Genomic DNA, 18,080 nt, shown 5'->3' on the forward strand with positions numbered 1-18,080 from the left:
CACTTCCCGATTTGAAGATGCTTCAAATCTACTTCCCGATTTGAAGATGCTTCCCATCATACTGTAGGGAGGACACTTTCTTTCTCCATCCATGTTGCTGCTACTACAGTTGTGTAGCATGGGTTGCTGGTGCCCAGGGCAGGCAGGGCAAGTGCAGAGGGTGAATGGAGCCTGCCTCCAACAGGCTCCTCGCCCGCTGCCTCCATCTGCCTGCCCACTAGACCAACCTGCCTGCTGCCACACCTCAGCTGCCAGAGCTCCATGCCAGTCGTGGGGGTGCCTGGTTGCACCCCCTCCAAAATGGTCCCCCTGCCCCCCACGCTACACTTTTGCCACTTTCGAAAAGGGGAAGCAGATTGTGGCGAGTGGGGCACAGCAAGGGAGCCATGAGGAGGCAACAACAGTTCTGGGCATGCTTGTGGACAACTATGCCCGTGAACAAGTTCTTTCATACCTGGCCCAGTGGTGCTACAATGCCAACATAATGCTCACCAAGGGAGGGAGAAGAAACTTCACCAATATTTGCTGTAGAAATGAGTTTCCAAACAGCACGTAGGATTGTCTCCCTTTCTCACTCACTCTGACAGGGGCCCTGTGCCCATGGATATCTACCTGTCACATAGTACTGTAGTCTGTATCCAGATTAGGCCTCCATCACCAGGGTTGAGGGTCAACACTGTAGTGAGATTTGCATACCATAGAGCAGGGGTGGGGAAACCGCAGCTCTCCATATGACAGTAGGAACTCCCATTGTTCCTGACTGTCCAACGACATCTGGAGGACCACAGGTTTCCCAAGTGCTTTGATGCAAACGGAGCAAAGGTTACATGTTTTGCAAGCAGGTTTTTTGGCTCTCACCTCGGAATCTCTCTTCCTGTTCTTTTTTCAGCAAGTCATGCTGCTCAGAGAGTTGTTGCTTGCATTGTAAATCCTTCTCCTTTTCTATCTGTGGGTGTGGGGAAGGCACAGGCAATATTGCAATATTGTTAAGAAATAATACTTTACTGCCAGCATTCTGCACGATATTTCACATCTCACACAGAGGAGTTTACATCATTTTAAGGCTGGAGACAGGCAGCAGTGTTCAAGGGGCCTGATTGAGAAACGCTAGCAAGAAGCATTGTTTACTGACTGTGGTGTCCGCACAGGGAAGTCATCCCCTTATTGCTTCTAGTTAAAGAGGGTGGGCAGGTCTCTGAAGCATGACAATAGTGGCAAAACCCCATTTGACGTGAGACTATTGCAGGGCATGTCTACACTTCATGGGAAGAAACAGAGTGGTGTAGTGAGTGGACCATCAGTCTTGGATTGAGAAGTCAATTCTCTGTTCAGCCAGTGACCTTGGGCCAATCACTATCTCTCAGTCTATGGGATGGTTGTAGAGTGTGAATATCAAGATGGAGGTGGGAGCACTCATGGTTGCAATTTTGAATGCCCCAGAAAAAGATGGAGTTAAAACTAATAATTTGATCATTATGATGGTGGTGATGGTGTCACCTTCATTCCCCCCCCCCCCATTTTTTCCCTTTCCTCCATATCAAACTGGAGAACTGGAATATAGGAATAGGGCAGAAAAAGAAAGGACTTGGATGTCAAGGATGTGATCATATGGCTAGAGTTGAGTGTACATATGCAGCCCTATCTTATATATGTTTACTTATTCCAGTGATATTTATTCCCAAGTAAGTGTGCAGAGGATGGCAGCCCTGTGGTACAATCCTACACATTACTGCTCAGAAGTAACCACTTCTATGGGATTTATTCCCAAGTTAAGTGTGGAGCGAGGGAATATTCACTGTATGACCCTTTAAATTGTCATAATATGCACATATATTATGGCAAGGACCGTAAGAATGAGGATTCAGTGAAAGGAATAGATGCTCTCCTACATCTGCATACCGCTGTTGAACATTGGAAATGGTGGCAAACTGTGTTTCAGGGAAGCTTGTCTACCTTGCCAGTTTTCTTCTTGACAAGGCCGCGATGGTCTTCCAATGCAACACCTCAGTGTTCTCTGAAGCACAGTTTGAATTCCACTGTCCTTTAGGAGATTTGGGAAGAGGTTCTAGCACCTGTTTCCTTCCCCTTTTCTAAGTGGTAGATTCCATTCTATAGGCACTGAACTATGCAGATTCTAAAACTATTGCCTTGTTTCTTTAAACGGGTTCTGAATTCTTGTATGGAAATCACCACATCCATGCTGCTGACTTGCTGCCAGAAATCTGTCAGGGTAAAAATCTGTGCAGTCCAATCTTCCATACACATTGGCTGCCGGCTGAATACATTGCTGTTCATTCTTCAAGCAAGTAACCAGGATCAAGTCAAATCTCCAGGAGGAATCTAGCACCTTCTGAGGACTTGCTGACCTATTCGTGACACCCTTGGCTATGTGAGTGCCTGTTGTTTGTTAGTGCAGGTGTAAAACTACACCTAACACCTGATCCTAGCAACATTCACTCAACAAAAAGTCCCACTGTGTTCATTGTGGCAGACTCCCAAGAACATGTGCATATGATAAAAGTCCTCTTGCTAGGAATGGACAAATCAGTCTAATTCTGGTTCATGTTGCTTTCACATGTGTTCATTATTAAGTCTGTTCCCCCCATTTTCTGCATTAATGAAATTCTTATTAAAATATGTACTTCCACTATTACAGGGTGGCCCAAGGCCTGCCTTTAAAAAAAAACCATTTCCCTTCTTGTTTTACAGGTACAGTCAAACCTCGGTTGTTGAACGCAATCCATTTGGCTTCCAAAATATTTGACAACGGAGGTGTGGCTTTCAATTGGTTGAAAGCTGCACTCAAGCGGAAGCTGTGTTGGACGTTCGGCTTCTGAAAAATGTTCGAAAACCGGGGTTTCGGCGTTCGGGAGCCAAAACGTTCCAAAATGGAGACATTCAGGATGCCTTGGGATACGAGCGCTGACTGTAACAGACTCTTCAAGAAAACTCAGCTGCCCCTGCAATTAGCATGCAAATATTTTAATGGGGATGCAAATGAAATTCAAGAGAATGTGATGACCGTGCTGCTCCTTCCAGGGATATTGTAGGCAGTGGGGAGGATGTTCGCCCTCATGGGTCCATAGGGGCAACCATCTCTCCCCCCCCCCCCACAAAGTCCCTAGAATGGCTGGCACATCATCACATCCTGGCAGTCTCAGAGGCATTTGTGATTCCATTTTGAATGCCATCACAGCAGTCACTGGACTTTTTGGCTGCTTGGAACAGCTCAGCTGCTGCCTGCAAAGGAAGCCGGGAAACATTTTTAAAAGGCAGATCTTCGAGCAATAGTGTAAATTAGCTCCCCACCACGGTTTGCAAAAATCCAAAAATCTGGGGGATAAGCATGCTCTGATTTGTACAGCAGCCCAGGAGGTATGGATCAAGCCAATTCAATAGGAAAATAAACTACGGGAATTCCTCAAGCATCTGCATCCCTCCCTGTTGAATCTTAGATGCCTAAGAATCAATCAATCAGCTACTAAAGCTACAATCATATTTGGGGGAAATAAGCCTAACTGAACACAGTGAGAGCAAAGATTTATCAGACTGAGCTATACACATTAATTCACAATTTACATTTTGAATTCAATACAAAATACACTCAAGATTAAATGGCAAAAATGTGTTGTGGCACTGTACATTGTGAATGACACATGCATATTTAGATATCCGGGTCTCCCCACAATATATTTGGAATTGGGAGCTCGACCCTTTTCTAATTTTTGCTTCTTGGGTTATTGCAGGGTGACCTAACCATTTCCATGAATGAGCTGGCACATGAATATTGTAATTTACATTCAGGGCTTTAACATAAATATCTGCTCAAAACCAGCACACAGGCAAGTCACTGCATTTTCAGTTAGATAAGTTGGATTTTCAGGGATACCAACAGAACAGATTCAACATAAACCTTTTGAAACATGACAGCTCTTTTAAAATGGTAATATCCATTCCTTCCCCAGGGAACTTTACAATTATTAACCAGTCAATTATCTGATTTTCTGCAACATGGAAATACAGGGATGGCCATAAACAAAATAATTATGTTGCTAAATAATTACTCGTCCACACATATGTGCAGAAATTTAAGATCTGGTTTCAGTTAATGCTGACATTTAGTAAAGCTATGATTTAGTGGGCAATGAATTACACAAAGGCAGTTGACTGTAAGATACACTAGAGGTGAGTAATATAACAGCATGGGGCAATTCTTTACCACTCATTCCCATTGTGGTTGTGCACTAGTTTAGCATACACAACAGTGTGTGCCTGGTGAAGAATTAGTTGCACATTCAACCCACTGGACCTGCATGACTGCTTGCTAGTGTCTTGCTGGTGTGTGCTTTCTCCAAACAACATTTTAGGCTCTGAAACTGTGAGCCATTAGAATATTGCTCAGCAAAAGAGAAATGTCTGGTCTGACAATGAGTTAGGCATCATCGCTTCAAAAGGGCAAGAATAAGACAGCTCCAACCTGGATTTTAATGTCTTGGCTAAGTTTCTCAGTCTCAGCACGGTGAGCTTCCTCCAGACACACTTTCTCCTCCTGGTGTTGTTGCTGGAGCCTTGTGATCTCATTTCTCTGCTTCTCCAGCAGCTCTGCCTTCCCTTTCTCTGCTTCCTCATGTAAACAGGCTTCTTCAATGTGGAGGAAAGAAGGAGAAAGCACGTGGACATGAGTGGCTTTCTGTAGTACTGGTTTACTTCCACCCCCACCCCACCCCCCATGCGCTGACTGTGTAGTGCATTAGTTCCAATACCCGGCTGACTTGCCATTCAGTGTGTTAATCTAAATTTCACTTCACACTTTGGAAGGGGGATTTTTACAAATGCAACTGACGTACTTGCATTCCAAAGAGGCCTCTTGAGATATATGTGCCAGAGCGTGCTAGATATGGCCTATCCAGGATGCAGGCATGCACTATTTTTGGACTCCCTCTAGAAGAGAATTGGGGTTAAGAGCAGGAGGTGTGAACTGGTTTGTTTATAGGTTTGTCCTAAGGGTTAATAAAGCAGTGTTTGTGGATCTGCAATGGGCCACCAGAGCATGCTGGCCGTTTAAGTAGACCATGACCCACACCACCAGACCCTAAAAAGGCAATGAATGCTCAGAAGACTTTGGGGCATTGCCTGGAAACGCGACCTGTGAGAGATGATCACAACTGCAGAAGGATCGTGGCTGCCTTTGGAGTCCTTTCAACTAATATTTGTTAAGCTATTTGGTACAGCTTCCTTATTGGGCAACTAAAACTGATTTACGGGATTCATATTTAGCACAAAGGATGAACACAATATCAGGTAAGTAATATGCATGTAGTGCTTTGAACACTTTAAACGAAACTTGTGTATATTAAGCACTTGCATCAAATAATAACATGGATGACTGATCAAACAGTTATGCTCTTTCTGGTTCTAGGAGCAGCAAGATGTTTCAGGGGCAAACAGCTCGCTTGTCTCCTTTTGAATAAGAGCCCTGGAGGGTTGTAGTGTTTTGTAACATCTGCATGTACTAACAAATATACAGGCTGAGCATAGATGGAGGCTCCAAAGTCTGCCGTTCTCACATCAAGGCTGCTGACAGAACAGCCTGCATCCTGGGACAGTCCAATTCCCTCTTCTCTTTCTTAAAAGCTGCCGATTCATATATACACAGCTTGCTGGCATCATAACCAAAACAAGGGTGGAAAGGTATGAGAAGACAGACATGCCCTCTTGACCCTTGCCAACTTTGCTATCCAAATTCCAGCTATTGAGAGCCATCAGCTAATCTCCTTAAAAAGGGGAAGATAGGTACCCGTCAAGATTACTCACAAACCCAGGTATTTAACAGAAAACTAGAGCTGAGCCAAAGTGTCTCAAAAGACATTTTCCTGAGAAAATTCCAGAGGGTTTATTTCCATCGTTCCCCCCAAAAGGGTGCTCGCTTTGCAGAATTCTGGCCAAATATTCTCTGCCATTTTTTGTGGACGCCACCATTCCTTCTCTTCCCCCTTTCCCTCCACATGCACTGCCTTGGAGCAACACCTGGGGCATTGCGGAAAATACAAAATGGTGGCCAGACAGCCAATACTTCTTCCTGCCACTTGTGGTGGTGGTGGCAAATAGATGATAGATGATGATAGATGGATAGATGATGATAGATAGATGATAGATAGATAGATGATAGAGATAGATAGATAGATAGATAGATAGATAGATAGATAGATAGAGATAGATAGATAGATAGATAGATAGATAGATAGATAGATAGATAGATAGATAGATATAGATGATAGATAGATAAATAGATAGATAGATAGATAGATAGATAGATATAGATAGATAGATAGATAGATGATAGATAGATAGATAGATAGATAGATAGATAGATAGATAGATAGATGATAGATAGATGATAGATAGATAGATAGATAGATAGATAGATAGATAGATAGATAGATAGATAGATGATAGATAGATGATAGATAGATGATAGGTAGATAGATAGGAAGGGGAAGAGGGTATTGCCACTGCTAGTGCTGAGCCCCTTCTCTGAGAAACTGTTGTAAAACTTCTCCTCTCTCTGGAGAAATTTGGTGACACGTTAAGTCCAATTTGTCAGCCCACAAAGAAGAGAACTTTTTCCACACACAGCTCTACACATAAAAACCATTCACCCATCTGAGTCAAAAATCAATGAGTTGAAAGGGACCCCAAGAGAGATTCTGCCCTACTGCTCAACAGCTACAGGGCAGGAATGGTACGCCCAAATTCATGGTTTGTTTGGGGACTGTATTGCTTGTAAGATCTGCACTGTGACACAGGCCACTGTGTGCTGGTTTGTAAGCAGTGCCTTTGAGAGCAGAATCTTTGAGAGCAGAATCTGGCACAGTTAGTGGAGAAATGCACAGATTACTCTTTTGCTCAAGTAATTGGAGTAAACCTTGCCACTCCAATAGCGCTATGCTCTCCCTAAAACATATCAGGAGCATAGCTGCACATTTAACAGCTATAAAGGCAGTTATATGGATAAATGTTGATTCTTTTTACATCCTCTGCTGGAACCACCCTCTCCTTAAAGATATTGCTGCTTCCCCCTCCTGACTGCACTGGACTTCACTGTTCGTTAAATGGAGGTGTTCCTTATTTAGGGGAAATTCCTTGGCTAAGTGAGACAGTGCAGCTGCCAAAACTTTAGACCACGGTCAGTTTTTCACCTCACTCAACAAATACACAATTCATCTCAATAAATTCTACCTGCCTACGGCAAGTAATATCAGGACAGGCTAGTATCATGGGCATCACACAGAATGTAGACTTATACGCTGCATGGATGAAATTAGTTTCTCATAGGAATTTTAGAAAGTAATTCTATTTATGTTCCACTTGGGAGTAGCTTATGCAGATGCTGCTAGCATTACTAATGCTCTGTTGTTTAGGGAGAAACGTGCCTGTCCTGCTCAGTTCCTTGCACCTATATTGCCTAAAGCTTCAGTTTAATATGCACAGGGGAATCTATGTTATCCAGTGTTGCACAGTTGTTCCAGTCTAACTAAGCAGATCTGGATATATAAGAAACCTCCCAAACATGCATCATTTCCTGAGTCTGGGTACCACCTGTCTACACTGTGTTGCTTTTAATGAGATGCACATTTGAAAGTGAATCCCCAATTCATACTCTGGGACAGTTAGTCACTTGTAAATACCATTTTTAAATGAAACTAGAGCTGGATTTGATGGGCTGGATTTGCCTCAGATCCAGAAATCCTGGATTAAAATCCCTATTCCATGTTGAAATTTAGGGTGATATTTTGTTCTGTTTTTTTAAAAAAAAATATTTCAAATATTACAAGAAAAGAAATGTTGGCTAGCCTAACTGATTTTCCATTGCCATTTGTAAAGCCAGAATATTAAATAATCAGATTGCAGAATTGTAAAACACTTGGGAAAACCAAGTCATGTCCACACTATTTCCCTAGGATTTAATCACTGGCCATCCCAGCTGTTTAAAGCAACAAGCTGGCACATCCACCCAAAACAAGTCTACTCGCCCGTTAACAGTCCAGCCTGTACACATCTGTCAGCAGACTACAGACTACGTATCAAGGCAAGCTGGAAGTTCTACCAGGAAAAGATCTACTCATGAATAAGCACCTCAGTTTGCTGCTTGTCATAGCAGATGGAAGCACTTACCCACTGAAGGCTGAACTCATAAGTTACCATTTCTGAAGCCTTTGTTTCTGCAGCTAGATGTACCTGTCATTACCTTTTCATGTGTTCAATGCCTGCCCTTGTGAATGCATGGCCAGGAATGGTTGGGACTCTTTACATATTACCAGTGCTATTTTCCTAGAAAAAGAGGTGCTGCAACCAGGGCTTTTTTTCAGGGGGAACTCACAAGAACTCAGTTCTGGCACCTCTCAGGTGGCCACCTTTGCCATTCTAAGAGAATGAGGGAGGTGTTAATAGTGAGTTCTGGCACCTCTTTTTCTAGAAAAATAGCACTGGCTGAAACTCACCATGATCTCACCCTTGATCCCTTATAATGGCAATGGTGCTCATCTGAGGGGTGCCAGAACTGAGTTCTTGTGAGTTCCTCCTGAAAAAAAGCCCTGTATATTATATATCTTTAAAAAATAAAATAGACATTACTGATTTTAAAATGGAGAAGCTTCAAGATGCTTTATGTCTGTTGGTATCTTACCATTTTCTGTCTTCAGTGCTTTTAGTTCACAGGATGCCTGTCCTCTTTCATGCTGAATTTTGATCTTTTTCTGTAGAAAAGACACAAACAGGATCACATCTCTCTTTTTTTCCCATTCGTGAATGCTGAACCAAAACCGGGAAAGAACTATGTATTTCTGAGAAACCTTTATGCTGGCCGGTATTGGGACATTTCCTCCTGGTTTCCTGAGACACTAAAATAATTCAGCAATTCTTTGACATGGGAGCTGCGGCACAATTAAAATCTCAGCTCCTGGCGGGGCAGTGCCTCGATTCACCCCAATGAACCAGCTGTCTAATGGTGTGAACAGGGAAGATCTTTCTGTGGCCTCGGACACTCCTCTTTCCTGCTGCCAACTCACGCGATGAAGCAGAGAGAGTTAAAAGAAAGATCCCCTCATGTCTCGGAATGCACATAGATCATAACACCCACCCCACTCCCTTGAGATTTATGAACCTTCCTCCTCCTTCTACCTAGCTTTCTGCTTTGCATCCTCGCAGCTGGCGTTCCTGACTCCAACCCTCCACCTTTGCAGAGCAAGGAGCACATTGGGCCCCTCGCTCCCTCGAGGGGAAGGAACAGCTGGAAAACATGAAGGAGGCTTAAAGAACTGACAAACAAGGAGTGTGTCTGGCATCAAACTGCACAGCGCCGGGGTGTGCAGAACACAGTTTCCAACGGCCTTGCCATGCACCTCCCCTTCACCCGAACTTCACACCGCAGATGCCCCCTTCTGCAAGAGCAACTGGATGGTCAATCGCGATGTCAGGCAACTGGGGGAAGCTTAGTTTGCTGCTCCTGCAGATCCACAGCTCTGAGGATGCTTTTTATAGCCAGCTCTGGAGCCTAGAAATAGCCTGTTCCAGGGCGCAGAGTGAGCGCAGGAATGAGAAGGGTTTGTATGTGCATATTTTTTAAAAAGGGGCAATAAATCACAGGCAATTACAAGGATAAAGCCCAGTCCTAATAACTCCTCCAAATATCTGGCACAAGCAAAACTCGCTTAGGCTGCCGTTCAAGCGGTTACATCATCACCCAAGGAATGCTTTGTTAGAGAGTCAACTGCTGCTACCATCCCCACTTGAGCTCTGGTCCTGTCAGAGTTTCCATCCCAGCCTTGGTTTTAAATAGGGGTTTATATAAAAACAGGATTTACGACCTTGCTTGGTAATATGGACTTGGCAGTCCTCCTCATAGCCCCAGGCGGGTCAAGTTTATTTGCATTAATAACAATGGAAGAAGGAAAACAATTATATTTAGTTATTTCTAAATGGCCCAAGAAGGATGGGTTTTTCTCCCTTCCCACTAACCCCAGCAGGCAAGGGGGCTCTTCACACATTCCACAAGGGGCTCCCTCCTTGATCACTGTTGTGTTTCTGTGACTCCAGGCTTGTCTTTTAGCAGCTTGACAGCGCTGGTGGGGTGGAAGGCCAAGAGACCAACAGTAGGTGGAAGCCGATTCTGGCTTTGTCCCCATCTTTCTCCCTGCTGAGTCATACAGGGCTCCTTCACACTTTGTTTGCCCCATGCCTAGAAAGCACAGGTCTAGCTAGTTTTCTGCTTGTTGTCTGCTTTCGGCTTGGGACCAAATGGTCTTCTGTTTGTGCCACCGCTTTCCCCGGGAAAACAGTCTCTTTACTGAATTGGAGCAAACGTCAATCTGTGGACAAACCGGTTGACATTCCTGGGTTTTTATATTATTATTTTGTTCATTCAGAGGTCACAGTGTGTCCCTAGAGATCTCTGCACTCAGCTCACCTCTGCATAGTGGGCAAGCATCCCACTATTTGTTCATATAATCCTGTATCTCACACTCAAAAACAGAGTTGACTAGAACAGGCAGGATTTTTCCAGGTGTTATCCATGTAAGTATTGTGCTGGTCTCAATTTCGATTCATGCTAGTCCAAACAGCAAATTAAATGCAAGTCTCTGGTGCTTGTGAGATTTAAGGGAGCAGGAAAGGCCTGCCACCTTGGTCTCCCTTGTGTGGTGTAGTGGTTAGAGTGTTGGACCAGGACCTGGGAGACCTGGGTTCAAATCCCCACTCAGCCATGAGGTACATTTGGAGACCTCGGTTCAGTCACTGCCTCTTAGCCTAAACTACCTCACAGGTTGTGAGGGAGAGCCACCTTCAACTCTTTGGAAGAAAGGTGGGATATGTAATAAATAAATACCCCCAAGAGTAAGGGTGGGGAGGAAAGAACAGCCAGTGAATGGGTCTTTTGCTTCCTTCATGGACTACCAAAGGTATTGGTGTCTGTTGCCATTCTGGGCCGCCATTTCTTCTGATCTCATATGGCAGGAATTGTGAATCTGTTGCTTTATCTATTGTAGGGTTGAAAGGACCCTAGTGCAGGAACATGCAACTGCCCCATACAGGAATCGAACCTACAACTTTGGTGTTGTTGGACTCCAGCTCACATCAGCCCCAGCCAGCACGGGGATGATGGGAGTTGTAGTTCAGGAACATCTGGAGGGTTATAGCTCATCCCTGCTCACAACTCCAGCCAGTATAAAGAATGCAAGAAAGAGCCACGGGTAAACTGGGGAGGGAGAAATAGTACAGCTCCTTTAAAACTCATCCTGGCACTTGGATTTTCTGCAATTATTTTGCAAAACAGACTTCGAAGGATTTGCTGTCCGCTGCTATGTCTCTAAAGGAAGAAGTTCATGCAAAATGTTTTCGGGAAGCTACGGGCTGCAAAAGGACTTTTAAAAAACATAATGATGTGGGCATCAGTGCCCAGTGAGACAAAGCAGAAAGTTTTGGGCACTGCTTGTTCTGTACATGATCACACTGTCCTACATTTGCTGCACTAACTACTACAGCCAATCTCTGCCAGATTTTCTCTTTGTAGAATGCTATGTATGCAGTGGAGGAGGAAAGATGTTTCAAGATATAAAATAGCTGCATAGCGTCTGCTTATAATCAAAGGTAGCATCCAAATGAGTGAGGTTGGGCACTGTTTTGGAGGATAGGAGTGTTGCATCTTAGGGAGTGCTGCAGTAACCCTATGAGTCTGGGTGGGTTGTTTTTAAAATGCAGTGTGTGTAAAGATAGATAACCGGGTAAGAAAGAAGGGCACATGTATCTGTTGTGTGTATTACAGTGACTAACAAAAAAAGAGAGATTAATTTCTGATAGCAAAATGCCTTCCTCAGCTGCTCTGCCATGAATCAAAGGGTCCTGTCAACAGATCGTTTTTAAAGCATCAAACAGCACTTCAGACAAGTTTGTGCCCTGGGATCCTGGAAGGATGCAGGTTGTTGTTGTTTATAAATATTTTTAATTAATTAGGCAAGAATTTCAATCACATTCAGGAATAAATGAATAATGGGGAGAAATACAGTTGAATGAAAATGAAAATTAAACACACACACACACAGTGCAAATTTGAGTTGTTTCATACACAATCCTTGAAAAATAATGTTATTTGGAACTGAAGCAAGTTATCTTGGTTTAAATGGGTATCTCTGCCAGCTCCACCCACTATGCGTGGGGTTGAAGATTAAGACATATAAGGAGTGAATATGGCTTTTGTGGAGCATTATAAAGCCATGATTTTCTACAGTACATGCATCCATACATGTTTTCTTCTGTGGCGCAATCGCCATATAAAAAAAAATAAAACGCATATGGCAAGTCAAAGAGAGAAGGGGAGAGCCTCATTCCTTGAGTTGCCTGTCTCCCTGTCAATGTGCTTTTAAAGCTGGAAGGCTCCCAGTCATTTCCTTAGCTTTACAGCAGTGGTTTGGGAAGTGGCATGGAAGTTTTACTTAATCACAAACTTGGCAGAAGGCATGAGTCCTTTCCCTCCAACTTGCTAGCCTTACTCTTTCTAGGCCAATGGTTCCAATTAGCCAAGAACTGCAGACTCCAAAACTTGGAAATTAATCAATAGCCAACTGGAATGCTCTATTGATTAGATTTAGAGATGGAAGAAAGAACATTGGTTTTTGTGTGTGTAAATGTAGACACAACCAAACAATTACCGTACATGTAATGGACATGATGTAGGGTTAAACTTAGGCTGCAATCCTAACTACAGTTTCTAAGGACTACTTCCACTCTGAGCCCGGCTTCGGCTGGGGAGGGCGGGATATATAAAAATTATTATTATTATTATTATTATTATTATTATTATTATTATTATTATTATTTACTTACTTACTTCGCTGTGTAAACATGTGCTGATGCTGAGCACTTTGTGGCTCAATCAGGCCCTATACTGTAATTAGTAACCAGCTTTATGAAATGTGTGAGCTTGTGAAACATTTAGAACTGTGCAGCAACCATCTTTCTTTCTTTTTTATTTTATTTGGCAATATGGAAAGACTTTTAATTAAAATTAATTAAAAACATATGCCCTGGACCTCTGCGGATAGAACATTTAACAACCTCATGAACCCCAAACCACTGCCAAGTTTCATCTTTTCAGCTTGTCTGGTAGGCAAAATTTAGTTACAACACCTTTTATCCTATTATCATCATGGCTTAGGACTTAACATATTACTGTATTTTTCGCGCTATAAGACGCACCAGACCATAAGACGCACCTAGTTTTTGGAGGAGGAAAACAAGAAAAAAAATATTCTGAATCTCAGAAGCCAGAACAAGAGGGACCGCTGCGCAGCGAAAGCAGCAATCCCTCTTGCTGTTCTGGCTTCTGGGATAGCTGTGCAGCCTGCATTCACTCCATAAGACGCACACACATTTCCCCTTACTTTTTAGGAGGGAAAAAGTGAGTCTTATAGAGCAAAAAATACGGTAACTTGTCCTGGCCCAATCAAGTTCTAGATTTCTGTTATCTGACATTTCCTTAAGGATGAGGTGTTGTAAATGTTCACCCCAATATAGAGCAGGAAGTTATGGATAATCCCAGTTTCTATATTATACAGTGTATACCTGTGAAAACACAGGCCCAGTTCTCTCTCTCAAACAAAATATAGCACCAATTTTTAGAGCAAAGAGCGTTGCAAAATGTGCTTCCTGTCTGCAGGAACCTGTGTGTTCCTTTACGCTTCTCGTTTTCCTTTTTCTCCTCAATCCCAGCTACAGCACTAGAAGTGTTCTTGACTAGGACTAGGGTTCAGCTCATCCACAAAGCACACCCCCAAAATTTGGCCAGTGGTACAATTAGGTAATTTTAGACCCTCGAGTGACTGGTTTTACCAGAAGGAAAAAGATTCCTCTTTCATTAAAAATATGAATTACAGTGGTACCTCAGGTTAAGAACTTAATCCGTTCCGGAGGTCCATTCTTAACCTGAAACTGTTCTTAATCTGAGGTACCACTTTAGCTAATGGGGCCCATCGCGCCGCCACCACACGATTTCTGTTCTCATCCTGAAGCAAAGTTCTTAACCCAAGGTACTATTTCCGGGTTAGCGGAGTCTGTAACCTGAAGTGTCTGTAACCCGAGGTACCACTGTACTCTGCTGACTTCAAAAATGCAGTAACCCAGCCCTGTCTGAGGCCCCTCCTGCCCATTCTGCTGAATGGAGTCCTGCCCTGCACCATACTTTACCCACCTCATTTAAGCCCAGATATCCTCTCTTATTAGAGCAGGGTCAGATGTATATGATCCAGTCAGATTTGCTGTGACCCCAGACCTCCAAGTGTCCCTGTTTTCCAGTAATGTCCTTGATTTAGAGAAGCAGTCCCATTTTCTGATTTGATCTCAGAATGTCCCACTTTTCCTTAGGATGTCCCTATTTTCATTGGAGGGCATGGCATTATCCAACCCCTGAGCCATCTGAAGCCATTTCTGTATAGGGAAGCTTTTTAAATGTTTAATGTTTTAAGTTTTTATATATCTTGGAAGCTGCCCAGAGTGGCTGGGGCAACCCAGGAAGATGTGTGGGGTATAAGTAGTAAAATTATCTTTATGGAATAGGGCATCCCTATTTTCATCGGATCAGTGTTGGAGGGTATGTGACTCCATTGGGTGGTTTCCCGGTAACTCATCCTGGCAGCACAAGGATTACTGCTTCCTCTGCCTCCCACTGTAGGCACCCAGTGCCCTCCCCACATCTGCTCTGGAAACCTGCAAGTGGAGAGGGGGGAATTGTGCAAGCAGAAATCTTTGTGCTGACGAAACTGTGTACTTGGTGCCATGTTGCATACAACCCATTTTATTTATTTTACACAACATGGTTTATTGTTTATTGTGGGTGTCTTGTGTGAGTTCATAACTGTGCTAATAGACTTTTCTGATTTTGTGACCTGAGAGTTGCTGTGTGCACTGCCAAACAAAAAAGTAGCATACTAATCTCCTGAGTCCTGGAGAGGGCTCCTATGAGGGAATGTTTTCCCATGGGTTCTCACACACATAGAAAACTAGAACCTTCCCCCCTGACATTCTGGGTTCCCTATTTCTTTAATAAAAAAAACACCCATGTAGGGCATTTTCATTTATGTGGTAGAAGTATCTAGTTGGCATGTGAACCTCCACCTACTGTCAGAAAGGGTCACCAAGAAACAGGCTTAATGCTGTTAAGTTCTTATTTCATATAAAAAAGGGTTATTCGCTTTGCAGACCCAAAAAGAGGGACTGTTTATCGATTAACACAGTGGTTTTCAACCAGTGTGCTGTGGCACCCTGGAGTGCCTTGAATGATGGTCAGAGGTGCCGCAGGCAACACTGGCATCTGTCCCTCTTTCCTTCTCTCCCTCCTCTGATGCCCTCTTGTGTCTCTGCCTCCCAAAGGCTTGTGTGGCTGTTTTTTACAGGAACCCGAGCTACAAATTCCCCAGGCAAATGGGGAAATCCTCTTCCTAGGCCCCTGTGGGGCAGCATGAGGAGGCACCTCTCTTTGGGGCGGGCAGGGGCTCAGAGACCAGGAGCAGTGGTGGTAGCTGTCCAGAGGACTCCCAAGGAGAAGGGAGAAGAGAGGAGGCTGAGGAAACACTCCACAAGGGCGGGTGTTTGGAAAAGGTTATGGGGCTGCAGACTCTGCAAGCAAGGGGTGACCTAACTGGGCTCCTGATCCCCACAAGGGTGGCACAGAAAGAAAGTAGTTGGTCAAGGGAGCCATGGACTCAAAAAATTGAAAACCTCTGGATCAACAGATTAACGCAATTTGACGGGAAAATGAAAGTAACAGCATAACAAACTAAAGGGTGGAGCACGAACTCATAATAATTATAGACAATGTTTAACTCCATACTACCCATTATTATAGTTGTCCTCATGTGCTGCTTCTGAGAATGAGAACTTAGGCTTTGTGCAAAACACGAGCTTGCTGCTATGGGGTTCTGTGCGCACGCGCGCATGTCTATAGAATACATATTTGGAAAAGTTGTTGTTTCATCTGTTCTCTATGCATTTGGACACTGTGTAAGACATCGCAACTAAATTTTGCATGATGGTGCCTGAGATCAATGAGCAGTTTTTTGTCTATGTTTGGATATAACTGGACACCATTTTTAGGGTTGCCATATTTCAAAAAGTATAAAACCAGGACACCCTGAGAGTTGTTAAGATTTACAAAACGCCAAAAAAACACCCACGATTTTTTTGACTGACAAAACACCACCTTTCAGAAATTCCACCAGTTCCGCCTTTGAAATCCCGGTAATGTCCGGGGAAATCTGGACATGTGGCACCCCTAACCATTTTGAAACACAAGGGTGTAACTTAACTTTTCAAAACTGTACTGATTGGGGGGGGTCTTATAATACCTGAGCAATGCATGTGACCTACACACATCTAGAGGAATTGATTTTGTTGAGTTCCCTTGGGATCACCTGCTGTGCAATCATGCACATCCCATAATGGCCCAGTCAAGGCTTCTAGTACAACTCTTGCAGCTTGAGTCTCTGTGCCTGTTTGCTACATTTTTAAACGAGTCACTGCATTTGCAATGCAGCTGTATTGAGAGAATGTTACGATATTCTTGCAGAAGACAAGAAGGTAATGGAGATGCAGAAGAGCAGCCGGACCCTCCACATATGCTAATAATCAGTCTCCATTTCCTGGCCTCTGTTCATGCCTCTGGGGCTGCAGTCCAGTAAACACTTCCCTGGGAGCATGTCCCATGGAACTAAATGGGACTTACTTCTGAACAGAGATGCATAATAGTGCATTGTTAGTGACTGTTTCCTCTTTTAGGACAGGTGTCTGGTTTTGACACAGGGTGTGTTCCTAACCGCAGTTGCAGATGGAAAGATGACCCAAAGGGAGGGACAACAGTAGAAGAAGTATTCCTTTGTCTGAATTTCTGGCTGCTTGCAAAGTAGGCTTCATATACTTTTCCTCCATGATATGTATCCCTAGAGGATCCCTGGAAAATTCATGTATTCACGATCAAATCTAATGTGCACCTCAATTTTCAGAACCTTGAAACCAAAAAAAAGTACAGTATTTGCTGGTGAATGCAAATGTGCCATGGAATCTAATGTGCACCTTAATTTTTGCAACGTAATTTGGCCAAAAAAAGGTGAGCATTAGATTCGTTGTTATTGTGGCTTTTTATATTGGATCAGGGGACGCAGGTGGCGCTGTGGGTTAAAGCCTCAGCGCCTAGGACTTGCCGATTGAAAGGTCGGCGGTTCGAATCCCTGCGGCGGGGTGCGCTCCCGCTGCTCGGTCCCAGCGCCTGCCAACCTAGCAGTTCGAAAGCACCCCCGGGTGCAAGTAGATAAATAGGGATCGCTTACCAGCGGGAAGGTAAACGGCGTTTCCGTGTGCGGCTCTGGCTCGCCAGAGCAGCGATGTCACGCTGGCCACGTGACCCGGAAGTGTCTCCGGACAGCGCTGGCCCCTGGCCTCTTGAGTGAGATGGGCGCACAACCCCAGAGTCTGTCAAGACTGGCCCGTACGGGCAGGGGTACCTTTACCTTTACCTTTATATTGGATCAGATCGTTGCTATTAATGTTTGATGTTTTATTATGTTTTTATATGTTTTGGAGTTGCTTGGGTAACCCAGCCAGATGGGTGGAGTATAAATAAATTACTACTACTACTTCTACTATGATGCAACCTTGTTAATGCATATTCGTCAATGGATACTTGGAGGATGAATGTTACATCAGCATCAGCTCATATAAGTGGGTTAAAGGGTAGTTTTCCTTCAGACCGTTCTCCAATATATAAAGCTCACTGGACTGTTTTGTTATGACCATTGGCATATAAAATATTGTAATATATAACAGGTTTTATGTACAAATTAACTGCAGGTGTGACACAAGTATTACTTGGACTTGGACAGTTTACTAGGACACACTATTCAAGCAGTCTCTTCTGAACTGAGCTGCTTCTCAAACACTTCATCTCCAACCCCAGAAGCAGCTCATTCAAGGCATTTCCTATTAAGGAAAAGACTGTGGGTTCTTCTTTTCCATCTGATCAGTCATCCTCCAGATGGAAC

The 18,080-nt window shown here is 43.7% G+C and overlaps 1 protein-coding gene across 2 annotated transcripts in view; it reads right to left on the minus strand.

Annotated features, from left to right (window-relative positions):
- CCDC69 (coiled-coil domain containing 69) overlaps window positions 1-18,080 on the minus strand; it is a 35,745-nt gene that overhangs the window by 11,559 nt on the left and 6,106 nt on the right. For both annotated transcript variants that reach the window (XM_083725513.1, XM_083725514.1), the window contains exons 2-4: window positions 8,687-8,756; window positions 4,478-4,641; window positions 859-946 (exon numbers count right to left, since the gene is read on the minus strand). In XM_083725513.1, the coding sequence (XP_083581639.1) occupies window positions 859-946; window positions 4,478-4,641; window positions 8,687-8,756 (322 nt within the window). The remainder of the gene's footprint in view (window positions 1-858; window positions 947-4,477; window positions 4,642-8,686; window positions 8,757-18,080) is intronic.

The sequence above is a fragment of the Podarcis gaigeae genome (genome assembly GCF_964106915.1).
Source record: "Podarcis gaigeae genome assembly, chromosome: 2".
Taxonomy (NCBI): domain Eukaryota; kingdom Metazoa; phylum Chordata; class Lepidosauria; order Squamata; family Lacertidae; genus Podarcis; species Podarcis gaigeae.